The sequence below is a fragment of the Mesoplodon bidens genome, assembly GCF_964165515.1.
Source record: "Mesoplodon bidens genome assembly, chromosome: 1".
Lineage (NCBI taxonomy): Eukaryota > Metazoa > Chordata > Mammalia > Artiodactyla > Ziphiidae > Mesoplodon > Mesoplodon bidens.
Window position 1 is genome coordinate 165,475,161 of NC_138176.1, and position 26,979 is coordinate 165,502,139.

At 44.7% G+C, this 26,979-nt stretch overlaps 1 protein-coding gene across 6 annotated transcripts in view; it reads left to right on the forward strand.

The window, feature by feature from the left end:
- The window catches only part of KCNMA1 (potassium calcium-activated channel subfamily M alpha 1), a 757,357-nt gene that overhangs the window by 508,715 nt on the left and 221,663 nt on the right, over positions 1-26,979 (forward strand). For 5 of the 6 annotated variants that reach the window (XM_081250585.1, XM_081250584.1, XM_081250583.1 and 2 more), the window contains exons 6-9: positions 9,073-9,148; positions 16,913-16,988; positions 19,000-19,170; positions 20,771-20,862. In XM_081250585.1, coding sequence (XP_081106711.1) covers positions 9,073-9,148; positions 16,913-16,988; positions 19,000-19,170; positions 20,771-20,862 — 415 coding nt within the window. Of the gene's footprint in view, positions 1-9,072; positions 9,149-16,912; positions 16,989-18,999; positions 19,171-20,770; positions 20,863-20,967; positions 21,060-26,979 lie in introns of all 6 variants that reach the window. The other variant, XM_081250587.1, reaches the window with a different exon arrangement.

Sequence of the window (26,979 nt, forward strand, 5' to 3'; positions counted from 1 at the left end):
AACAGAATATCCACTTTTCATCTACCAGCGTTTTGTGGTTTTCTGTTAACGTGCTGTAGTTTTTCTTCCCTTCTTCCTGCCCTTGTGGGATTTTGCTATTTTTCCCCCCCTTTAATATTGTTTTAGTGAGGTTTTGAGAGGAGGCAGAGATAAATCATTCTGTTCAGTCTGTTAGGGTTAACCAGAATGCTCTGGATTCTTATTTTAATTCACAGATGAATTATATATGTTGGTATATTTTATGTAGAACTTTAGCATCACTAATCTTAGTGAGATTATTTTACTTTTGTGTTTTGAGAGGGAGTTTTTGGTACCAGGTTATGATTATTTTATAACAAGTTTAATAGCTTTGCCTCTTTTTGTGTATCATGGAATAGTTTAGAGTTTCATTAAAATGTAAATGTTTTAAAAATTTAATAAATCACATGGGTGCAAACTCTCTGAGGGGAAGATATTAATAAAAATTTCAATTTATATCTCAATTATCGTCCTGTCATGGTTTTCTTTTTTGTGTGTATGAACTTACAAAGTTTACATTTTTTGGAAAGTCATCCCTCTCAGTGTGGATTTCAAATTTTATTAGCCTGAAATTGTGCATGACTTTATTTTCTATTTGTTTCTTTATTGGATAAGCATGTGTTTTGTTTGTTTGTTTTATTGTCGTTATTGTTTGCCCCCATAAAATGATTTGAAAATTTTTATCACTTTTAATCTTTATTAGTTCTCTGATTATTCAAGTATAAACACTAAAGTAGAAATCATCTTTTCTTCTATGGCTGTTAAGACTACCTTTTTCCTAAGATCTTGAGCTGAATGCATTATTTTATAAGTAATCTATTATTATACTATGGATTTTTTCTAATTTATAGTTAGCCAGTATGTTCTTTAAAAGTAAAGAGACAGGGCTTCCCTGGTGGCGCAGTGGTTGAGAGTCCGCCTGCCGATGCAGGGGACACGGGTTCGTGCCCCGGTCCTGGAAGATCCCACGTGCCGTGGAGTGGCTAGGCCCGTGAGCCATGGCTGCTGAGCCTGCGCGTCCGTAGCCTGTGCTCCGCAACGGGAGAGGCCACAACAGTGAGAGGCCCGCGTACCGCAAAAAAAAGTAAAGAGACAGGGTGCTTAATGTATATAGTACTGGTTTTAGATTACTCAAGCGATTACTCAGGGAAAAGACAATTTGCTAACTGTTTGGGGAAAAAATAAAATTTGGTCCCTTTGGCACACTATTAACCAAAATAAATAAATACGTCAAGATGGATTTACAAATTAAAGGTTAAAAGAAGAAAAGATACCCTAAATAGGTGGTTCCCACACTTGGCTGCACATTAGAATCATCTGGGAAGTTATAAAAAATTTCTGCACCCAGACCAATTAAATCAGAATATCTGAGGGTGGGAGATAGGCACCAGTGTTGTTCCAGAATTTCCAGGTGATTGCAGTGGCAACAAAGTCTGGGAACCAGTGCCCTGCAGTTTTGTTTTCTCAGCTTGGTCTCTGACCAGAAGCATCGGTGACATTGTAGAGTTGGTTAGAAATTCAGAGCATCAAGCCCCATCTCAGACCCATGGAACAGAGTCTGAATGTTAACAAATCCCAGGTGATTCATGTGCCCATGGAATTTGAATAGCTGGTCTCTAAAGCAGGCTTAGCAAACTAGGCTCCATGGCCTATTTATTTGAATAAAATTTTACTGGAATACAGTCACGTGCATTCATTTACATGTCATTTACAGCAGAGTGGGTAGTTGGGATAGAACCTAAAATATTTACTTTCTGCTCATTTGTAGAAAAAGTTTTCAGTGCTTCTCAACCGTGATGGCTCATTAGGATCATCGAAGAGCTTTAAAATTCCCTCTGCCTGGCTGTACCGCAGACCCATTAAGTCAGAATTGGGGAAGAGGGAGTGAGACCAAGGTATCAATAATTCTTAAAGCTTCCCAGGTGATTTAAATGTGCAGCCAGGGTTCAGAACTCACACCCTAAAAGTACAAAGATAAAATGTACATGCATTTAAAAAAATCTGTTTTTTACGTTCGAGGTGGCCATTTTTAATATTAAAGCAAAGAAACAATGATGGAAGTCTGATATATTTGACCATATAACAAACTTTGGAATTCAGGGGAAAAAAACAAAACAAAACACCTTAAGCAAAATTTAAGACAGGAAAGAAAAAAAACTTTGAGGAAAATTAAAAGAAGAATGATGAACCGTGGGATAAAATATATAACATATAATATTCTCATTATGAACAAGCTCGAATATAATAAAAGAATAAGATGAACCCACAGGTAATCTGGCAGAGACTATTATAAAGCACTTTAAATAAGAAAATAAAATGACTAATAATTATGTGAAAACACAGTTAACTTCATTTGTTAACCTAGAAAAGCAGAATAAAACAGGGATGGGAAAAAGAATTAACAGTGATAATATTTGGATGTAAGATTTTGGATGACACATTCTTCCTTATATGTTCCTGAATCATTCAAGTTGAATGTACATAATCGCGCATTATATTCAGGAGAAAAAAAAAACCCAACAAATATATATATATATATATATATATATATATATATATATATATATATGTGTGTGTATATATATATATATAAAAAAAACAAACAAACAGTGATGGGCTCTATTTGGGGTTGAGGCCTATCAAAGTGGGACTCCTACTTTCCCTCCCTCCCTCCCTCTTCACTCCCTCCCTTCCTTTCCCTTCCTTCTTCCTGTCTTTTCTTAATCAGAATACTCAGTCTGATGGGGGTGTAGGCAAAGGGCATTTCCCTACTGACAGAATGCGAATTGTTAGGAGAGTTTGGCAAGATGATCACAAGTGCTGGAAGTGCTTACCTGAGTGCTGATGTTTGCAGTCGGAACTGACTGACCGAAGGCTGTGCCAGGGCAGTGGTTACAAGCTTGGGTTTTGTGGCGTTACATAAATTTGGGTTAAAATTTGTGCTGTGCTGCTTACAAACTGTGTGCTGGACACATTCTCTAGTCTGTTTATCCTTAGCTATTTTCTTCGGTGGAATGGATTAAATAAGATAGAGCTAAAGGTTTAGGCATGTAGAAATAATTAAAAATAGCAGATGATCAATCATAATAGATTTACATCATTGTCAACATCATCATTTTACCCATAATTTAAAGTAATAATAACACTCTTTACCGTGTGTGTGTGTGTGTGTGTGTGTGTGTGTGTGTATCTTTATGGGCTTTCTGTTCCGTCTTGTTGACTTTTCTGTGTAGTTGTGAACAATATGCTGTTTCAATTCCATAGCTTCATATGGTAAAATTACTGTTTGTTGAGTACTTCCAACATGCCTGCCACGCTTTAGCAGAATACTTAGTCTTCTGACACACAATCTCCAGGGCAGGTTATAATACCCATCTCTGAGAGAAGAAGGGCACTAGGATGGGGTGGAGGGCTCAGCTGTGGTGCAGCTGTACCAAAGGCCTTGTCCATCCCACAGGCAGCTCTGCAGCTGGATGGCCCTTCAGCATTGTCCCAAATCCAGGCAAGGCAGCAGACCTTTGTCCCCACATCTACCAGCCATGGGGGCCACCCCTGGTAAGGGGTGTGACCGTGGGCAAGGCTGCTCTTCAGGAGCCAGTGATGAATAAAGATCCTTGGAAAAGGGATCTGGGCTGTGCTCCACAGCATCCCCTATAGCTCATGCGTGTTATTTATTTAATATAGTCTCGTGACCGCCTAGAGGGGTGGGATAGGGAGGATGGGAGGGAGACGCAAGAGGGAGCAGATACAGGGATATATGTATGTGTATAACTGATTCACTTTGTTATACAGCAGAAACTAACACACCATTGTAAAGCAATTATACTCCAGTAAAGATGCTAAAAAAAAAAAAAAGAAATAGTTCAATACACACACACACACACACACACACACACAATATAGTCTTGCATATGATTCACTAGTATTTTATGTAGGATTCTTGTGGTTAGTCAATAGTTATTAGTGTGATGAGCTTGCCATTTTTTTTTTAACCTATGTCCAGGTAATACCACTTTTCTAACCAATACAAAGTACAGAAAGAGAGAGAGAGGAGTCCATTTTTATTACTTGACTATATAATAGAGTATTGATATATAGAGAAGTTTACTGTTTTTTGATAGTTTAAAGGAACTTGCTCATGAAACTATCTAGACTTTTGGAGAGCATAATTAATATGTTATTTTCTTCTTCACAACTCTGTTATAGCCATTTTCTATTTCCTAAAAAATAATTTTATTTCAGAGATTTTAAATTATATAGAATAAATAATAAGAATATAGTGTTATAAAGCAAAGGAGATGAATAATTTGTCACTTTGGCATTGCCCATCCGACTACTTCCTTTTCTTGGCCCCTTTATGGAATCTGAGGTTGCTGTCTATCCTCTTTCAGGACCTCTCTGAGTATAGCAACGTGACCATTGGTCAAGGCTCTTTCCTGGTTAGACTTCTTCATATTTCCTAGGAGTGTCAGCCCTGGCCTCTGTCAGGTGAACTTTCAGAATCATGGCTTTTCCCTTTAGTAAACAACGTGTAGCCTCAAGAGTTCCGAATGCAGAGCCTCTAACCTTTAGCTCTCTGCCATCTAATTCTCAGAAGTCTGATTCATTCAGTTCAATTCAAGCAAGTAGTTACTGAGTATCCACCTTATGCAAGGCACTACTTTAGGTACATGGGATACAGCCATGAACACAATAGACATCAACCCCTCCCCTCCTAGAGCTGGTGCTATGGATAAGGAGACAGAAAGTAAACTACATAAATAAGTAAGATGCTAGTGCTTCATGCTGGGGAGAAAAATAAAGCAGGCAAGCGGAATAAAGAGTTTTTTTTGGGGGGGGGCGCTGAGGGGGGAGTTGCACTTTTAGACAGAGTAGCCAGGGAAGATCTCCCTGAGAAAGTTATGTTGATTAAACATCTGAAGGAGGTGAGTGAGGGCACCATGTGGCCATTTGGGAAGGAGCATTCCAGGCAGAGAGAAGAGCATGTGCAAAGGCCCTGAGGCAGGAGCATCCGTACACAGTCAAGGATCACTGAGGAAGACGGCCAGATCAGAGGCAAAGTAGTATGAGTGGGGGGAAGAGGCCAGCAGGTCCAAAAAGAATGAGGGCTGGCCTTTCTTTAGGTTCTTGAAGGACTTTGACTTCTACTTTGTGTGGAATGTGGGCATTGGAGGATTTTGAGCAGAGGAACAGCATGATCCATTTTACCTGGTAACAGGCTCACTGTGGCTACTGTGCTGAGAATAGACCACAAGTGGTCTAGGGGAGAAAACAGTTCGGGAGCTGCTGTGAGCTGTGGCCTGAAGGATAGACACTTCAGACCAAGCATTTCTCCAAAGTGTCTGGCTTGATCTGAGGAGAACATGTAGACTGAATTTTTTTAACCCTATGTAGAACTTTGTTTCTCATTTGTATTAGTGAAACCCAGTGCCCTGACAATGACCAGCACAAAGCAGTCAAATAAACAAAACCCACCATTGTTCAGCCCGTGAGAATGTTGCTCCTGCATCACCCCAGGCCCCTTTGGCAGGGAGACATTTCTCTTGAGTCCCCCTCCTGGGATAACCTCTTCTCCTAAGAACCAGCTTATTTTCCTCCTTTGTTAATCTTAGAGTGCCTCCCTGCTTGCTCTCCTTGGGAAAGAGCTCAGACCTAGATCTACAGTTTACCTCTAGCGAGAGGATAGGACCTTGTGACTGCTGCATTCTTTTTTTTTCCTACCTTTATTTTCATCCACCTCAATTAAAAGAAAAGTTTTTATTCTATCTTATTTTTCTGAGTCACTTTAAAATATGACAAACAACAAACCAATAATGCAGGATGCAAAAGGCATTTCTTCACGATAAAAAGAAGGAAATCCCATTCAAAGCGTGGGTCATTTGTATTCAATTTTTGTTTCCATAAATGAAAGTGCTCTCTCTCCCTCTCTCCCTCTCCCTCCCTCCCTCCCCCCCCTCTCCCTCTCCCTCTCCCTCTCCCTCTCCCTCTCCCTCTCCGTCTTTCTCCCTCCCTCCTCCCTCCCTCCCTCCCTCCCTCTCCCTCTCCCTCTCTCCCTCCCTCCCTCCCTCCCCCTCTCCCTCTCCCTCTCCCTCCCTCCCTCCCCCCTCCCTCTCCCTCTCCCTCTCCCTCTTTCTCCCTCCCTCCTCCCTCCCTCCCTCCCTCCCTCTCCCTCTCCCTCTCCCTCTCCCTCTCCCTCTCCCTCTCCCTCTCCCTCTCTCCCTCCCTCTCCCTCTCCCTCTCCCTCTCCCTCTCCCTCTCCCTCTCCCTCTTTCTCCCTCCCTCCTCCCTCCCTCCCTCCCTCCCCCCCTCTCCCTCTCCCTCTCCCTCTCCCTCTCCCTCTCCCTCTTTCTCCCTCCCTCCTCCCTCCCTCCCTCCCTCCCTCCCCCTCTCCCTCTCCCTCTCTCTCCCTCCCCCTCTCCCTCTCCCTCTCTCTCCCTCCCTCCCTCTCTGTCTCTCTCTGTCTCTCTTTCTCTTTCTCTCTCTCTCTCTCTCTCTCTCTCTCTCACACACACACACACACACACACACACACACACACACACCATTTTTCAGGATGAAACTATGAGCGGCGAATATGTTACTAAAGCATCCTTACATCCCTGACTGGTCTCAGTGCTATAACTGCCAGTCTTTTTCTACCTCGAGCTTCTGAATGTGTTATTTTACCTCCCAGCAATATGTGACGGTGATGCTGCAGTCAGATCAACCATCCAGTTTGGGCTGGATGCTTCGGACCAGCAGGAGGGTTTGCGCCACCCCCCATTCTGATGAGTAAGACTTAACGAGCTTCTTCGCAAATGTTTTGTTCAAACAGTATATTTTCTGAGAACTTGGATATTTGAAAGTATTTTTTGTTGCCCTTATACTGTTGAACAACTACTTGACAGGGCATAAAAATCTTGGGTCAGACTCTCCTTGTTTTAAAATTCTATTGCACAGTCATTGCTTAACACTTACTGTTACGTAATGAGATCTTAATTGCCTTCATGGTAACCCTCTCCCCACCCTGACACTTTTTGATTTTTATATCTTCATTTATTTTAATACTTGACATTTGAAGAGAAAAACAATAAGATACTTCTCGGTGTCAGTCTCTCAGAGCTAATCGTTCATTTTGCCTTTTAATCTCGAGTCATTTTTATTTCATATCCAGAGTGTTCAATCCTGTGATGTCCTGGCCGCTACTTATGATCATCTGTGTGTTGTTTGCACTTCCCTTTGGAACACACTTTATTCATAGGTTGGATCTCTGTGATCTCCACTCCATTTCTATTAAGTTCCATCTTTTGTCTTCCCTTTTCTCTGCCTCGTGAGATGACCTCTCCATTCTGTCCTCCACATCCCGTTGTTAGCGGTGTGAAGTCAACCTTTCATCCGCTCGGCTAGGACTGGGTTTTTGGCTCCTGAGACTTTTACTTCATCCACATCCCTTCTCATCTCTGCACTTTCTTGTTGAATAAAAGTAATATGAATATCATTCAGAATAGAAGGTGGATGTTTTCTGAAAAAATCTTCTGTCCATGAAGGTAAATCCTTTTAGATGAGAAATTTTCCTTTTGAGCCATATCCTTTTGTCCCTCTTGAGCAGTGGGGTTTTTCCTTCTGTGGGCTTTAAGTTAGTTTTTCCTTGTCACCTTATGCTTGAACAAGGAGTAATCTAACCGAGCCCAATATGGAGCTGTTTAGGGGAGAACTTCCGGTCTGTCTCCTTTCCTTGATTCACCCTGGGGTCTCGAGAGAATCACCACCGCTTCTTCCCACCACTCTGCGCACCTCCCCGCTTTACTGCCTCACATACTGGGCCGAATAAACTCTCACCCGTGGACATCGAACTGCCCGTCCACAGCTTAGCCCACTCTGTGCTCAGCTCCACACATGTCACATGCGGAAGCTTAATAAAATGCTTTGAATCCCCTTGGGAGTGGGTGTGATCTTGAAAGTGTCTCAAAGCTGTAATAAAGTATTTTGTAAACCGTTCTCTTGCACAACTGCCAAGATTCAAAGCCCATGAGTCATTCAGATTGTTTTTGACTCACAAATTTGATCTCAACAGAAATACATTTTACCCATGGCTATTAAAACACAACAATAATTTGTATTTTCTTGAATCCTCAGGTGTGTCTTCCTTCCCCATTTCCCTCTCTCTCCTGCTGCATAGAAACACTGGCTCTCCTTCTCCATTCAAGAGAGGTTGCTGATTTAAAATGGAGAAGCGTGTATCTTGACACTCAGTAAGAGTAGAATTATATAAGTTGTGAATCCTGAAGTATATGGGGTGTGATATTTGAATGATTTGATTTTTTTTTGATTGGAAGAAAAATGTAGAACCTTGTAGGAAACAGATAACACAGTGGGCTATACTCTTCATTTTATCAGAACGGCAGATAAAGATTGAAAAAAAAAAAAAAAAGAAAATCCACCAAAGAGGTGAGGTTATCTGACTTGTTCCTAATCTGCTCTTAGCACAAGGGTTACCCTGAGCTATTCCCAGTATTTTTCAGAGACAGAATCCTCTCAGACAACCATGTAACTTAGAAATAGTGCTTTAAATCAGAGATGGAGGGCTTCCCTGGTGGTGCAGTGGTTGAGAGTCCACCTGCCGATGCAGGGGACACGGGTTCGTGCCCCCGTCCGGGGGGATCCCACATGCTGCAGAGCAGTTGGGCCCGTGAGCCATGGCTGCTGAGCCTGCGCGTCCGGAGCCTGTGCTCTGCAACGGGAGAGGCCACAACAGTGAGAGGCCCGCATACCGCAAAAAAAAAAAAAAAAAAAATCAGAGATGGACGCATGAGAAAGCTCAGTAAACTGGGCTCTGCCCACCAGAATATCGTCTGCTCCATACAGGACCCCTTTAATGAAAAAGTCAGGTTACCAGCTGAGATTAAACCAGTCAAGGACCAGGAGGAAGAACTACATGCACGGTACGGGATGCTTCATTCTTCTGCAGGGATTTCATATCCCATTAATCTTGGCAGCTGTAAATCCAATGGCAGTGTGTGGACATTAAAATCACACATTGAAAATAATGCATCTCTATTTCATTTCTCTTTCCAGGTTTGAGATTTTTAAGAGCTCTCAGGCTGATCCAGTTTTCAGAAATTTTGCAGTTTCTGAATATCCTGAAAACAAGGTAAGATGTTCTTTCTCATATTTTTTTTTGTCCTTCTGGTCCCCAGTGCCACGTTGTAAATATCAGGTGTGTGTAGTTTCATCACGATAAAGTTAGATTTCTCCTATGCACAGAGAGAGTGATCTAACACAGAAACCCAGGGAAGGCCTAGAGGTAGGGTCTTCTGCAGGGCGGGGACTCTATGGTAAAGAGAAAGAAACAGCTGTGTATGGGGGGAAGTAGAGACACTTTTGAGGCACGTTGTGGGGTTCCTTGGACACCGTCCGCAGCACCATGGAGAGAGGTGCACAGTGGGTGAGGGATAGGTCTACTCATTGATTGGGAAGTCCTTGCTCCCAGGTTTTAAATCACCCCTTTATTACATCACTAAATAAGAAATTGAACCTGGCCATAAAAGCAATGGAAGCAATGCTCTTTGAGAGGCAATCACAAACCTCATATGGCAAACAGAAAATCATTTCATTTCCAAGTACATTCTAGATGTTCACTTTATAGCCCGTGTAGCCCCTGGGGCTTGCTCTGTGAATTGCCTTCTGGGGAATATCTAAAAACCTCCCGCCGAATGCACCATGACTACTTCTGTTAACTGTATTATGTTCTGGAAAACACTACTGGACCAGGAGAAAAAAATCCCCCAGAGACCCCTTTCCTGAGGACCTGCAGAGCTGGCCGGAAACCAGGGCTGCCTTGATGAATAAACTAATAAAAGAGGTTGGACGTCCTTTAATGGAGAATAAGTACAGGTCATAAATTTCTCTCATAGGAAATTACACTTTGAGAAGCTCACTGCTAATGTTCCATTTCCTCTTTGGTTGGCCTTAATGTGTTTGATAAATGATGAAAAACAGGACATCTCTATGTTTGTGATTTGTAATTAATACACCTACATTTTGGGGGAGCTTGGATTCAGCATTGTTCTCCCAGTAACTGAGGCTGGGACTCAGCTTCCTGAATATGTCACATTCAACAAATGTGACAGGCTTTCCTCTTTGGGTCTTAGTGTGTTTTTTTATTTTAGTTTGTTTTAATTTCAAATTGGTTTCCCCTCTCTGACTATTCATCTACATGAATGGGGGAATAAATTCACTTCCTATTAGTCAAGTTAAAAAGAAAATAAGCGTTGAATGCCGTGGAAATCTTCTACAGTGTGTCCCAACACCCTTTACTTTCATTATCCTGGGGTCAGAATTTGTTGGTGCTCCATTTAATAGCATATACTATTACTAATATAGAATGAATATTGTCATTCTTCGTATTTCTTCGGAGTGACAGTAACCTTCATTTCTACCTTTTTATGACTTTTCTATGCAAGGGACTCATATTCCTCTTGAAATTAAAATGGTCAACAAAGCTAGCAGTCCTCAAGTTTTGCCTGTATCATATTTGCTCCACTACACTGTATTTTTACAGGTAGACTTGGTGAGGACCCAGTGGCTGTATTTAAGAGATACTTGGGGGGACGGTGTTATGTGGAGTCATCCACACTGTCTAACATGGTATAGTGCCTCTCTCTCCCTGTTTCGAGTTTACTTGTTTAAGGGGCTTTTAATTCTCTGATGCCAGCATTTTAAGAAGGTGCCATTACTCTGAGGAATAACATGGAGAGAACTGTGTTCTTACCTTCCTCGTACTCCATGTGGATCTTTCCTGGACTTGGGAGAATGATAAGCCATCTGAGTAAACTATCTTTTTCTAGGCTTTTGCCAAGAGACCCACCAACTTCCCATTCCTTGGAAAAGACTCCTTTCCTCTGGATGCAGGAAATAGCCCTAGCATCCCTGGGGAAACATTCCACCTGATGACTCTACAGTTATGGGTGTTCATTCTCCCAGTGCAGAGGGGGAAAATCTGAAGCAGCGAGTGAGGGAAAGAGGTGGCTCTCCATTGGGAGAGTCACGGGGTGGCAGGCTACTGGGATGTCTGCCATCCTAAGCCCCTAACAGCGTTTCCCCAAGCACCCCACTTCCCACAGAATTAAACTCCTTGTGTTATGGGAGGGTGGTTTCCATCACAACCACACACTTGGATTGCCCCAGTTCCTGTCACAACCAGGGACAGCGTCAGGGTGAATTCAAGCCTGAATTGAGCACCCATTTGTGCAGCAGCGAGATGGGTGCCAGGATTGAGTCCTACTTCCAGAGAGCTCCCTGGGGGAGGACTAACCCATAGTGTGGTTGGTGCTGAGGGTACAGGTACATCCAGGGCTTGGGAGGCATGGAGGAGAGTGATTAAGTGGGGCTCGGCATGAGTGTGAGGCAGTCAAGGATCTTTTCAAGGCAAAGGGGGTGTCTTCGGTAAGCCTTGTAGAAAGCCAGGTGTCATTCTGGTGGTGCTGGAGATGAGGCATGTGAGAGGGAAGGGTGAGTGGGGTGACTTCCCATCCAGGAAGCTGCAGGAAAGCATGTAAGTGAGAGAACATGGCTTTGGGGGGAACGTTGAGTAATTCTGTGCCCTTGGAGGCTGGGGTTTCCATGGTAGAAAAGAGAGAGATGGGATTAGGAGGGCAGGGAGAGGCCAGATCACCAGGCACAGACTGAACCTTCATCTGATTGTAAGAACTCTGGAAGTCTAGAATAGCTCTCTGAGTCCGTTCCCTCTCCAGCTGCCTGGCTGATCGCGGCCCCTTCCTTCTGTGAGCCCCAGGCACAGATCCCGCAGGCTCTGCCGCAGAGAAGCAGAAGCCTTGGTCCTTGTAGGGCTTCATACCTTGAGGGATTTTCTGGTAACGCCTCTGTACTTTGCTGCTTTCACAGGGACCTTCCAGGAGGGTGGGTGGAGCCCCGTCATCTTTCCAGGGGTTTTGTATGACTTTCTCTAGCGGCCAGTCCCCAGCAACCTGGGGTATTGGGTAGCAGTGGAGACGTTGAAATGTGATTTGAAATAATGATATGAAATTGTGGTTTCATGTTCCGTTCTTCGGCTGCCTCTCCTGGCCCAAAGTGGGAAGAAACAGGACAGAGAAATATATGGGGGGGGTGTGGAGCGGAGAGAAAGAGAAAGAGGGGTGGGGAAAGAGGGAGACAGAAAGGCTGAAGAGGTCAGGAAAACGATGACAGTGAACAGGATGACGGAGAGAGCAGAAAGACACAGTAACGGGACGGCATCAGGGTCATTCCCCAAACTGCCAGCCAACAGAAGGGCCTCAAAGGCTCCATGTCCTATAAATGGCATATGGACGGGGCCACTGGGAGACCTTGTGCCATCGTCTGAGCTTTTGGCAGTTCCTCAGTTGCCCAGCAAACTGGCAAGCAGACTCATACAGTCAGAGCAAAGGAAGCAGCTCTGTCTGAAGGCTATCATTCCATACCTCATTTAATGCTGATGATGGAGATATAGATACTTAAGGTGGGGACATGGAGCACCTAGTGCTTTTTTTTTTTTTTTTTAAAGGTAGTTGCCTTACTGTTTCCTCTAATTATTAAAGTGTAGTGTAGACATGTCAACAATATAGAAAAGGATAAAGCCCAGTTTCCTCAGCACCATCCATGGTTGAGATAACCTCACTAATATTCTGCCATGTCACTTCCATTTCCCAGATAGCATTCCACTCTATGTATGTACCATCATTTACCTAAACAACACATTTTTTTGTTTTGACATTTTGGAAACTGAAATCACTGTACTACATATATTACCTCAGAAATGGCTCCAAGGTTAAAGTTCTTGAAAAGAGTAAGCGGTATAGAGACTGCAGGCAGAGGCCACATCGTGAGGGCTCTCAGATGTCATGGATTTGCCTCGGAGAGCAAGGAAGAGTTGTTGAGGGGTTTGGGCAGGAGAGGAACGTGGTCAGATTTACATTTTAGGAAGAGCCACTATTCCACCAGTTGTATAGAGAGTGGGTCTAAAACATCTAAGCCTTAGACCATGAGACGAGTCAGGAGGCAGTTGTCCAGGCAAGTGGCACTAGGGGCTGGCCTTCGGAGAAGAGGGAGAGGGATCGAGAGAGATTTAAGGGTTAGAATGGACAGAACTTGATTTTGCTTCACTCTGTGTCTTATAGTTCAGGCCATTCATCCCCGTGGGGTACAGTGCAGTTGACTTTGAGGGGATTGCACATCTGTCCAGCAAAGGTAACAGTAAACCAAAATAAGGGCATTGACACCTGTCTCTATTCTCAGCCAGAAACAAAGAGGAAAATACTGGTCAAGTAGAACAGAGATAAATTCGTATTGCTTTTTGGAAAGAGATGATGTTTTCAGTCTCAACCCATACATGTCTTGTTAAATACACTGAGAGCAGAGGTGGTCCCCAGTGGTTCTGGGTTTTCAGCTATAATCTTGGAAAAAGACAGACATTCATTCCTCCAGTATCTACAGAGACAGACTCTCTCTCCCAATATCTACGGAGTCCTAAAAAAGGTCTCCGATCTATAAGAACAGAAAAGTCTCTGTGCCTGCCCATGGACGATGATTCACTGTATCCACTGATACAAAATTACTCTAATGGCTAGTGAGAACTCATGGGGCAGGGACCCAGAAATGAACACGGAAAACACGAAAATGAAGTTAGGTTCTCATGCGAACGTCACAGTCTATCCCTTATCATGAGGGGGCTCGAACCTGAATAGTTCCAGTCATTCTAACCATTGGGAACTTGCCCTTTGGTCCAGACCCCTGGGCTTGGCCCTGAAGTCTATGACTGTCTCCAGTGGCCTCTTGCCATGCAGAGAGCCCACAACCCTGTTTGTTCCGCAACCCCTTCCCTCTTTCCAAGGAGCCCTCTTCAGCTTGGTGAGGTTCAAATTTCAGAATATGGAGAAAGTCCAAGAGTTAATCTTGTGTCTCTTGCACAGAGCTTGTAGATGATTGCCTGCTCATAGAGTTTCATTTGAAAAGCAAATTCCTAACACTGGGCATCTGTAATGATGCAGATGCCATAAAAATAATCAGATTTCAGTGCTTCATAGGGACTCGTTCAGCAACAGTGATTAAATCTTCTCTACACAACAGAGAGCTCCCTTAAGTACTATTAATACCACTGTGACAATCAGAGATTAATAATCACCATATAAGGTCATTTTCCCAAAGCACCATGAGGCTCGGAGACTCCAATAGCTGTAATCTCTCAAGAGGGCCCCACATGGTTATTGGTGGGACACAGCTTTGATCAGTCTCCAAGGATCCAGGACTGTGTAAGTGAACCACCTTGGCACTTAATTATCCTCTGAGAAGATGAACAACACAGGCTTCCCTGAGATCTCTCCCTTTGCCCCTGGCTACCTGTCCCTCATCAGTCTCTCTCTCTCTCCAAGGTTAATGCACCTCAGAGGGCTTAAAAGGCAGAGACAGGGAGGTTTTGCTTTATTTTGGCTTCCTCTTGAGAAACTGGTTGGGGACGGGCTGTGGCGATAGCCTCTATCCTCCCTGGGGCAGTACCCTCTGGCCCTCTTCACATCCTCAACACGGGGTGTGGGGAAGGCACAGCTTCACTTTCACAACAAGGAAGGCACTCTGGTGGATCCCAGGCTGTGAGTGTGTTCTACACTGTAGTGGCCAAGAGGGCAGACTCTGGAGCCAAACTGCCCGGGTTCAAGTTGCAACTCTGCTGCTTACTGCGTTGAACTTGGGTCAGTTTCTTAACCTTGGGACAGTCTCATAGAGTCATTATGAAGATTTGATGAGTTAATATACATGAAACACTTAAAATGGCGGTGCACATGGTAAGCCCTGTGAAAGAACTGTGTTAGCCATTCTTATCACTGTGACCTTAAACTCTTAGAATTTAAACCATTGGTTTCCCTTGAGAAAGAGGTGGGAGCGGCCGGAGATCAATCCATCCAGGATGATGGGCTGAACCACGCTGTGGGCAGTGTTAGGCCCCTCTGGGGAGATTGAAAGAGATAGAGTTCTTTTCTGCAAGGATGCAGGTGGGAACACAAGAGTCAAATAGAAATCTGAAACTATGCCTTAAGACAGCGGGATGGGTTACCAATGAATAGCTGGAGGTGAAGGAGACGTAGGTCACTTTGTATTGCCTGTGGGTATAGAACCACTTTAAGGAAGAGGTAGGGACTGAACCAGGCTTTGAAGAAAGGGAAATATTTGGATAGATGGGGAGGGCTTTCGAGCTGAGTAATAGCATAAACAAAGACTTGGTGAGTAAGTTTGGCTGTGATGGAAGTTGCAAGGTCTGTGTAGAAAGAATCGTGGTAGGAGGACCTGAAACTTCAGAGGGTGTTGAAGGTGGGAGTTTGGACATAATATTTTACTGAACAGGAGCCTTTGGACAGGGCAGCGACCTGCTGACAACAGTGGTTGAGGAGCTGTACACCCAGTAAGAGTGAACGGGGTGAAGGCAGATGGGACGAGTACAGAGGGGAGACCAGCTCACTCAGTGCAGATTCTTAGAGTCCCTGCTGTGCACCAGGGACTCACTGCTCCCAGGGTCCCTGCCCACAAGGCCCCTACTGTAAGGGAGCTAAATATCTCGTGAGTGGCAGTCGATCTTTCTCAAGGAACACGGGTGGATGCTGAAATTTTTAGGTGTAAGGTTGTTGGGGAATAGGATATTCATATGGTCTCAGAGTCCCACTCCCCAGATGGCATATTAATTACAAAGGGAAATGGGCACCTCTCAGTGGCGCCATCTGGCGTTTCCACCTTCACCAGGTGCCTGGACCTGGTGCAATTGAGTTGGAATTTCCTGATGTGATGCCATCCCAGGCGGGTATTCTCAAAAGACGTATTGAAACAGGATCTAATCAGGCGGGAACAGTCAGACAAATCCAGAATATGGGACATTCTGGATGACAGCTGGCCTGGGTGCACAGAAAATTAAATTGGCACTAAAAACAGATTTAAAAGGGTGTGTGTATTGGTTGGGGGTGGGTGTGTTACTTACACATTAAAGGCGAATAAAGTAGAGAATGGCAAACTGAGTGGCCATTACTACTTAGGCCAATCAGCCCACTGCCTGTCTTTGTGAATAAAGTTTTCCTGGAACACTGCCACACCTATTCCTTTACAGGTTTCCCAAGGTGCTTTTCTGCTCCAGCAGCAGAATTGAGTAGTTGCAACAGAGACTTTATGACCCAGCAAAGCCTGACTATTTACTATCTGTCCCTTTATTAGAAAAGTTTCCTGACCCCTAGATTAAAGCCACATAATCATCAAATGCAGCACATGAACCTTGATTGCTTCCTGAATCAGGGTGAAAACATGAAAGCATCAGTAAACCTAATTTCGGAGCAACTGGAGATATCTAGATTAAGAGCGCCTATTAGATGGTGATACTGAATCCGTGTCAGTTTCCTTAGGCAGGACAATTGTATCATGATTGTCTTGCACAGTGTCCTTCTTAGGTGTTCAGTGCTGAAGTATTCAGGGGGTTGTGTCATGATGTCTACAGTGTGCTTGTAAATGGCTCAGCCAGAAAAAGGAAAAAAAAAGAAGAGAAAATGTATAGAGATAAAGCCAATGTGGCAAAATGTTAACTGGTTAATCGAGATGAAGGGCATCCAAGTGTTCATTCTATTCTTCTTTCACTATTTCTGTAGATTTAAAGATTTTCAAAATAAAAATTAAGAAAAAATTTTAAGCCGTCAGAGGGCTTAATTTAGGGACCACTTTCAGTAACTCAGAAGTCATCTTCCTATAGGCTCTGGCCTGAGCTACTTATGCCACCTTTCAGATCCTTCCCTTATGGTGGCTCTGGGGGGTTGGGCGTGGGAGTGGGCACTAAAGAGGCTCTGTTCCTCTGGAAGGCAGCCCCAAGTGAGTCTTCTTCTGTAACTTGGGGATTTTGCTTGTGTCTTTTGCACAGTAATTCCATCAAGCTGGTGAATCTGCTCTCCATATTTATCAGCACATGGCTAACAGCAGCCGGGTTCATCCATTTGGTAAGTATCCTTGAAGATGCTTCAGTGCTGGCGTTTTGGGAGCAAGGCCCTCTCTGAGTCATTTTATTACCTGGGAGACAAACTTCAGCCCAGCTGTAGAATGCAAAAAAAACGAGAAGCAACTGCACAGTTGTCTAAATTTCCAATCCTTTTACCCCAAACTAGTTCCAGATGGTGAGTCACGATCACACCCTTCACCTGCGTTTTTCAGCTCACCTGTATTGCTATGGGGGCTTTCGTTGCCCTTTTTTTTTCTTCTGTCTGCAATAACCCAAGCCAACCACAAGATGGCAGTGCTTCCTCAGCAATCACCAGAAAAGGTTGACGACCAGGTTGCAAGTCTAGCCCCCATCTCTTAGTAAACAGCAAATTCAGATTCCTCAATTTCCCTCCACTTCCCCCTTACAAAAAGCCCTCTTCGATTCTTTGGCCTGATTGCTTGTCAAGTTATTTCATGTCTCAAAAATGTTAATTCTTTTAAATTGACGACTCCAAAGCTTTATATTATTGCCAAGCTGTTCTCACCTTCTTCCCAGGGCAGATTTCTGCCTGCTTTCTAGGGAGCATAGCTATTGTGGGAAGTGTGTTTCAAACAAACACAAACCTTTAAAGCTAGAAGGAGCCTCATCTAACTTGGAAGCTTTGGGTAAAGGTGCCTTTCTCTTGCTGGGCCTCTGTCTGCATAAGGGGTGGAAGGAAGCATTGTTACCCCTCCCTCCCATTGGGATTTTTGTAATTATCATCCAAAGGAAGACTGCCGGTCAATCACTCGGTCACTAGATCTGATGGTTTCCCACCCACTCCTTTATGCTGATGGTATTCTTGGCTGAAATCACCCTTAGATAATCACTCTAATTCTGCTAAGTGCCCAAAATCACAGATATGGAGGGTTCATTGGCTGTTTTCAATAAGCAGTGGCCTCACCTTACTATTGCGTGAAGTACCTTCTGCTTCACCAGGAAACCTCCATGAAAAGAGCACATTGAGGACAAGCATTGATGTGTGAAAGAGGCCAGGTCTTGGAAACTTACTTTCTGCAGAGGCAGAGTTGGAGGCCCTGGGGTGAGGGGCCCTGGGGCTGCCCATCCACAGGGACCACCCTGGCAGGTCACAGGCATTGGCCATCCAGTGGATTGTAGGGCTGGACCTCTCTCCTCTAAAGCGTCTCTCCTGCCTGCCTCACAGCTTTGTCGGCAGATCATAGATGAGGGGAGGGTAGCAAGTGTTTGTGAGCCTAAAGCAGAGATGGGCCAACTGCACCCCTGGGGCAGAAGCTCTCCACACCTGTTGCCTCTGCCTGATTTCCTGCTGCCCCTGCAGAGATGAGTTGTCCCTGCAGAGAGCAGGGAACCCTGTGGTCCACAAAGCCAACAATATTGACCATCTGGCCCTTTACAGACTAAGCTTGCTGGCCCTAGGTCTGAAGGGTGTGCAAATGGAGATAGTTCTCATGAGCTCACTTTTTGTGCTTCCAAGGGAGATTTCTGCAGTTTGCAGGGCAGAGCCATCACTGATCTTCTGCAAAGCAAGGAAAGCCCAGTCAGAGTGCAAGGGATGCTCTTCGGGGTTCGTTCATATGATCTGAAGGAGCAAGGTCCCTCGGGCAGCTTCTTGGTCCAAACAATGAAAGGAAGAGGTCCCCTGTGGGAAGGTCCAGAATTTCTTTGGGACTGAGCAGGAACTCAAGAGAAGGGCCAGGGTGGGCCTCACATGGCTAGAGGCAATGCCCTAAAATTCAGCTGGCCTCAGATCTTTATAACAATGAGAAGAAAATGGACTCTGGATAAGCTCCTCAGTTCCTTCCCCTCTCTGCCCCAATCAGCTGGGCAGGCGTGTCAGTGTGGCTTTCACTCCACTTTCTCCACTACCTGCTCAGAGGTTGTGAGCGTTACTTACAGAGCTCAGTTCAGGCCTCCCCGGGCTGAGGATGCTGTGCATCCAGGAGCAACCTAGATGCTGGAGCTTCTGTGTTTCTGGTTTATTACGCCTGTAATGTTCTTCCTTTCTCTAGGTGGAGAATTCAGGGGACCCATGGGAAAATTTCCAAAACAACCAGGCTCTTACCTACTGGGAATGTGTCTATTTGCTCATGGTGACCATGTCCACTGTTGGTTACGGTGATGTTTATGCAAAAACCACGCTCGGCCGTCTCTTCATGGTCTTCTTCATCCTCGGGGGACTGGTAAAAACTCTTTTCTTACAATGTTGATTTTTGTGGTCATTAATATTGTCTGTTATCCATTTTCTGAAAGCTGTGTATTTGAGACTGTGTTTCTGCACTAGAGGCAAGCGACTGCCTTAGTGTTAGAATCCGGTAAAGTCAATCCAAACGCCTTGGTGACTTTTCTGCATATTTCTTTGGTATGTTGAATTTGTTACCCTGAGACCCAGGCGTGGTGTCCTTGTGAGGGACAGCCATTTAGCCCGGAGCAAAGCTAATTGTCTTAAGGAAGTGATGCTCACTTATCAAGTGAGAGTGTCTGTGCCTTTGTAATGTAATTCAGCATCTGATATTCTGCAAGGACATTGCTGTCACCTGACCGGGTAGACACTGTTGATACTCTGTAGACAGTTTGCGGTTTCAAGAGCTCCCTGCCCCCTTCCCCCTCCCTGAACTTCCAACAAACACTGTGGCTGGGGCCTTGCTCTAAAGAGGAGTGTCCCCACCCCGGAGGAAGGAGAGCCCACTGGTCTCCTCTGGATGGACATCACTACGTGAGCAGAGTATGGTTTTGTAAACAGCCAACCAACTCCCTTACACGGTATTTTCCCTCCCCCACTGTAAGTCAGAAAGTGGCACTATTTGCTTTTCTGCTCTGTGCAGATCATCACGGTAGTTTATGATGTATTGTGCTTTTCAAGGGGGATTTCTGGCAACTCATCGGTGGTGGCTGCATTTTGTCTTTCAAAGTAGCTCATTTGACGTTTAGATTTTTGCTGTGTGTGAGGTCAGTGATTAAAACCCTAAATTCACACACAGCTTTCACATATGTACACCGCACATGCATTTATTTAATGCATCCACATCTCTGTTTTGTATGCATATGGCATATACATTTGGAAAATGTATATAAATGTACGTGTGGTGTGTACATTAGCACAGTGTTCTCACAGCACCCGTGAGGTCCCTGCAGATGAGACCCCTTTATCCCGCCACAAGCACAATGTTTGTTGGACAAAACATGGCAGATTTGTGTTTCTCCTTGCTATCCTTTCCTATGTGATTTCTTAAATTTACGTTTTGTGCTTTTTAGTGATTTTTTTTTTTAGTGGAAAAGTTTATATATTTTTAAATCTTCTTTTGGTGTTTATTGTCTTTAATCATTCATAAAGGCATAGATTCTCATGTGAACTATAATTAGAAAGAAAGGCCTTCTCTTGAAATAATGCGTGTGTGTGTGTGTGTGTGTGTGTGAGAGAGAGAGAGAGAGAGATTTTTCCAGCATGCATTCCCTTATTTCTATTCAGGAAGAAGAACTAGATGTCAATTTATGTATTCCTGTCTCCTTTACATTTTTCTTGACTGTGTTTTTTTGTTTTTTTGGTTTTTTTTTTAGTTGTCTAGGTTGGCTAATGTTTGTTTTGTCCTGTGTATTTTCAGGAGCTTGCCCTTTTTGTGCTTTTATTTATTTATTTTTTACAATCTAACATATTAATATGTACCTTTGCAGTTCTAGCCCTTTTGTGTTTTCAGATCTTAATACCCCCCACTTCTGAAAAGGTCACCCCCTTTCTTTGGCCTGTCTTTTTAGTCTCTCTTCTGTCTCCTATCTTTTCCTCAGGCCATGTTTGCCAGCTACGTCCCTGAAATCATAGAGTTAATAGGAAACCGCAAGAAATACGGGGGCTCCTATAGTGCGGTTAGTGGAAGAAAGTAAGTATGCCAAGAGGTTTTGTTGCTTCCACTGCGGTAGAATCCTCTCTGCATGCCATTTTTTTTTTTTTTTTTGGCTCTTGTTTCTTTGTTTCATGCATGTAGGCAATGTTTGCCCGCTACGTGCCCGAAATTGCTGCTCTCATCCTGAATCGGAATAAATTCGGCGGGACTTTTAACAAACATGGAGGCAGAAAGTAAGTCAGTTGCATTAAAAAAGATGTGGTTGAGTGACTTTCAGAGCCCCTGTGGCGGAGACGCCTGAATCCTGCCCCTCCTCACCACCACCCCCACCCCCGAAGGGCCACATTCCATGTGGGGTGTGATGTCAGAATTACCCCACGAAGTTATCACACGTGGACCAACTCCTGAGGCTTGTTCCCATTCACAGCTCTCTTCCCCACCCATCTTTCCAAGAGACATGATAGATGTATCCTGGAAGGGGTCCATGTGTAACTGGGGCCATATTTTCTGTTCTCATCCCTAACACGTAAACCCAGCTCACTCATTCTTTATATTAAGTAGGTGAGTGATTGCATTCCGGTCCCTCAGATGAAACTGATGCCATCCTATGGGGTTTTGGGGCAGCCATAACATGGGCTCCTACTCTCACAGGGAAGTCCTAAGGAGGGCATGATCGAGGTCACCTTGGCACTGTGGCCACCGGGGAACCAGTTCTCTAGCTAGGAGGCACCGAGCTTGTCCTCAAAGGGACTGATTACTCAGTTGAAATTCCTTATTGGCAGGAAATACTATATTTATGATACGTCAGGGCATGGCACGCTCTTCCTGATGCACCTTTTGTTTGGCTTCCCATTCGTGAATGCTTTCTTACTGGGTACTGTTTCGGTTTGTGCTCGCATCATCTTGTCAATATCAGTGTCAATGTGTGGGTCCGTTGTCAACCAGAAGTTTAACTCCTAAGTAGATGCAGGGCCTTGACTGCTCTGTCCTCCCGTCTGGAGAGGAGAAGGTTGGAGGCAGGCAGGGCGGAAGCAACCATTCTGTACTGTTTTCTTTGATTTTTCTTTCTTTCTTTTTAAAATAAATTTATTTATTTATTTATTTATTTATTTATTTTTGGCTGCGTTGGGTCTTCGTTGCTGCGCGTGGGCTTTCTCTAGTTGCGGCGAGCGGGGGCTACTCTTCGTTGCGGTGCGCGGGCTTCTCATTGTGGTGGCTTCCCTTGTTTTGAGAGCACGGGCTCTAGGCAGGCGGGCTTCAGTAGTTGTGGCATGTGGGCTCAGTAGTTGTGGCTCGCAGGCTCTAGAGTGCAGGCTCAGTAGTTGTGCACAGGCTTAGTTGCTCCACAGCATGTGGGAATCTTCCCGGACCAGGGCTCGAACCCATGTCCCCTGCATTGGCAGGCAGATTCTTAACCACTGCGCCACCAGGGAAGTCCCTGTACTGTTTTCTTTTTAAAGCTTTTTCTTGGGCGCTCAGCTTTGTTTGCTTTTGAGTTTTTGCTTTCATTTTAACTTCCATGCAGTAAGATATACACATCTTTAATGTACAGCTCAAGAATTTGTACCTATGTACAAACCCAGGAACTACATCCCAGATCAAGATGCAGGATTTTTTTTTTAAACTTTTTATTTCATATTGGGGTACAGTTGATAAACAATGTTGTGTTAGTTTCCGGTGTACAACAAAGTGATTCAGTTATACATATACATGTATCTATTCTTTTTCAACTTCTTTACAAAACAGAAAGACTCACAGACTTAGAGAATGAACTTATGGTTAACAGAGGGGAAGGGTGTGATGGGAGGAAAGATAGTTAGGGCGTTTGGGATTGACAGATACACACTGCTGTATTTAGAATGGATAACCAACAAAGACCTACTGTATAGCACAGGGAACTCTGCTCAATATTCTGTAACAACCTAATTGGGAAAAGAATTTGAAAAAGATGCAGGATATTTTAATTATCATTCTCCTTCCCAATCACAGAAGTTCCTATCACAGAACTAGGATTTTGTTTTTGTTTTTTAAATTTCATACATTTTTAAATGAACTCCTGAATAGCCTATTTTGTTTTTTAAGAGAAACATAAAAGCGGTAGCATTGCATTTCCATCCATCGCCTGACGGTCATGTTGGAAGGAGCCAACAACCTCCTCTCCCATCAGTGATCTCACTGCATCCTGAGCTCAGGTGTCCAGTCCTCCATTCAGAAAATGAGGAGATGGAAAAAAGGACTCATTTTCTGGAACTACCCACAGGACACCCGTTTCCTTTCAAAGGCACAGAGGCCAGTGGGCAAGAGGAGGCCAGTGGGCGTCTTTTCTGTGGAGGCAGCAAGTTTCCCCACCTTCACTCTGATGGAGCCCTCCTCCTCCTATTATTATAACAGCCCTGGATGAGATGAGAACCAAGCTGTTCCGATTTCTGGGCCATTGGTTGGATCCAAAAGGCCAAATAAGTCCAGACATTTCCATTGTTCATTTTTTCTGTGCCAAGAGGAAAACAGCTTCTCGGTTCGTTTTGCCTCGAAGGTGCGGACAGGTCTCCATAAAGCAGAAGGCATTCCGAGGGCTCAGGTTGCCTTTATGGCCTCCCCACCCCACTGTCTCAGCCAGCCTTCCCCTCTCACTCACTGCCCCTGAAGAAGTCAATAAAATCAATTGCCTTGACGTCAACGTTGAAAATATTTCCTGACTCTCACTCCACGTACATTTTGTTTTTTCTCCAAAATAGCTGCCATAGTCCAGTGTGGGTGGGCCTGCTGGCTGGTGCCTTTTGTTGACGGGTGACCCAGAGGAGGCCCTGAGACCCACGGTCGCTCACCCGCTCCAGTCCCATCCGGTTGTCCCTTGGCCTTGGCAGCTCCACTCAAACCCCCCGCGTGCTGACGGCTTGAGATCACAGACTTCCCGCAGCTTTTGTTCTGGCTCCATCAGCATCTTTTATCACCGGTTTTAGCCTGGTTCTCTCTCTCTCTCTCTCTTTTTTCTTCTCCCTTTATGAAAATGCACACTTTGCTTTTAATGTTCACTCTGGGTCTCCGAGGTCCTCCGACCCTGCGGACAGAAAGTACGTTCTGTCATCAGCACCGGGACTGTTCACTTTACTTTACGCATTGTTTCCTGGTTCAAAAGCTAATTACTAAGTAGTTTAAAGAAGCCCTTTGGTCACTTAGATCTTTCATCAGAAAATATAAGCCTGGGAAAGGAACGGTAATAAAGGGCCATTAGCACCCTTTGTTTGATGTTGTTTTTCCAGTCAGTAGAACAAGATTGATGAAATGTTATGTTTGGCCAAAATTTGAGTTTTCATTTGGAATTCAGTGTTGAGAGAATGGGCTGTCAGAATCAATAAGTTTTCTTTCGCTTGGGAAACGGGCATGTGGTAGTAATTAGCAATATAAGGTCTTTAGTTGAGCAACCAAGCATGGATTCTGGCAGCAAACATAATGAGAAACTACAGTTGTTCTATTTCTAATGTCAAAAAGTTTCCAGATAAAATTAAATGCATTTGCAAAAGGAAAGCAGCTAAACTTTTTTGAAAGATAGAGTTCAGACTCTTAAAATAGCGCACTTCGCCCCGTGTTTTTGTGTATGCATAAATATATGTGCTATACCCATGGACACACGTACGTGTATCTTTTCTCCCTAAGATTTCATCAGATGGATGCCCAGAAAGTAATTAAAACATATACATAGTTAAGGGATTTGTTTACGTGTGCACATTTTGCTCAGAAATAACCTCTCTAACAATGCATTAACTTGTCAGAGAATTCAAGGTAACATGTAACCCAAAGCTGAGGAGACACACGACTTGGAAATTCAAAGATTATTTAAAGTAAAGAAAAATTTAGGTAGAGAACCCCGGGGTTTTGTTCACGCTACACCCAATTTCAGGATATTGGAGAGTATGAAGATTTCATTGGCACCTCATTTTCAGTTCTAATCTCTGTGTTTGACATAACGTAAACACTTCACGTAGCATCCCCAGGGCATCCTCACCAGCAACACGGCATCCAGGGCCCACAGAGGCTCACGCCAATGTTCTCATCAACATTCCTCACCTGACCTCCCACAGGATACCCAGAGCCAACAGTAGATGTGAGGAGATGCGTGTGAGTCCTTCTCTAGTTTATCCATTATGAGGTAGGGGGGCTCCTAAGATAGGGACTTGGGTGTTGATAACCAAAGGTCCAATCAGTGTCCAGGCAGGCAGTCTCTCTGAGTCGGAGGTCTTGGGGACAGTGAGTCTCTTGGGCTGAGACCTCAGATCTTACTCAGAAGAGTAGCTCTCCTGCAGCCCAGCCTGCCTCTCGAGGCCACTGCCTCCGTCTCCTTCCCTTCCTGTAAGCTCCAAGCTGCTCAGAGGTGGGGGAGTTGGAGGGGTGAGGCTCCCATGGCCTTTGGGGTCCCAGCTCGCTCTTCTTCTTCCCACAGCCCCTGCTGTTTCCCCCAGAGGTTTCTTCTCTGCTTGTGACTCAGCCCACTTCTGGTTCGTGTATGAGAACTGACAAGATCATGGTCCGAGGTCACGTGGCCAAGGGCCATGGAAAATAACCGGCCAGAGAGAGGAATCCATCTGCCCTAACCCCCCTTGTCAGAGGCAGCTGGGCTGGGGAGCCATCCAGACGTTGTACTTCGCATGACGGGCTCCTGGGGCCCGAAACTGAGGGAGTCCCAGGCCAGGTGTTTGGGAGAGGGGAGGATGGGTGGGTTTGGATTATTCTACTGATTCCTGGTAGCCAAATGCTAGGAGGATACAGAGAGAGAGATGGACAGTTGAGAACAAGGAGTAGGGAAAAGGGGATGGGAAGCTGAATGTAACTTACTAGGAGGAAGATCCCCCAGCGGGATGAGGAGTCTGCACCCCTCTTCTGGTAGGGGAATAGTTGTCACAGACTAACCTGGCTCTAGCTCCAGTTCAAGAAAGCTGTGTGGCAAAGACAAAAACGACCTAAGGTTCTGTTTTAGAGCCAAACGGTGCAACATAAATGCCGTGGCTTCTCTTAGACCTCCTCGTTATATAGACAGAGGAGTGCCACATACTTCTGGAAATGAGAACATGAATTGATATACCTCAAGCCCTGGGATTGCCTTCTGTGACAGTAATAATTACTACAAGGTATATCTACAAACGCTTGCATCCTTCCCCATCCTCGTGGCAACCACGTGAGGAAGGTATTACTATCATCTCCATTTGCAGTGACTTGCCTGACATCGCACAGCTAGTAAAGCGTTGATCTGGGACTTGAACCCGGGGGCAGTCTGCTCCACTGGGCCATGCTGCTTCTCTAAATCATCTCTCGAGACCCCTCTCTGCTCTAAACTCCATGATCCTATCATTGTATCCTTTCCAATGACCAGGAAGAGAAAAGGCACCACGAGCATCACTTTGGGCCTATCTCCCCCTTCTGCTTACCTAGTGCCTCTAAGGAGCCTGGCCTCAGCGTCAAGGACAAAAAGGTGGAGATGGGACAAAACCATTTCTTCCTGACTTTTCTCATTTGGTTAGACTGGAAGTGTATCTACCTCTTGAACACGTCTAACAGTGAGGGGCTCTCCAGGATGGACAGACAGATCATTGACCAAAATGAAATTTTGTGCCTTATTTGTGGGTTTCAACAAGTTCCTCCCCTTCCTGGGGAGGTCATTTCCTAGGGGACCAGCCCTGGTGGATTGTAGTGATCTACCAGGCTTGGGCTCCCTCCTGGGCAGAGCCTACCTGCTTATCATCTGGAGAAGAGTGTTCTCTGCCCAGGCAGACGTATCCACCTGGGTCCTTCACTTCGCCAGCTGGTCTGCACAGCTCAGGGCATTTCTTTGATGGTGGTTTCTTAACGGTCAGTGAGAACTAGAGTAGCAGGTGTCCCTCCTGGAAAGTCTTGGGCGAGATGCATACACTCCCTGGCTTTATTTCATAGCTTTGAGTGGGAACCTCAGCTTTTAACCCTCAGGAGGCTGAGTCCTTCAGCAGGGAGTTTGGGCAGTCTGTCTTCAACCTCAGGTGTGGCCTCAGGGTTGTACGATGCAGCCTTAAAGCTGTAGAGGTGGGCAGACTTTATCACGCTTTTCTATTTAAAAATGAACCAGAGTGCTTTATTATGTGCCTCAATGTCAGTGCTCGTATTTTACAAAGCATTCAATAATTTAGA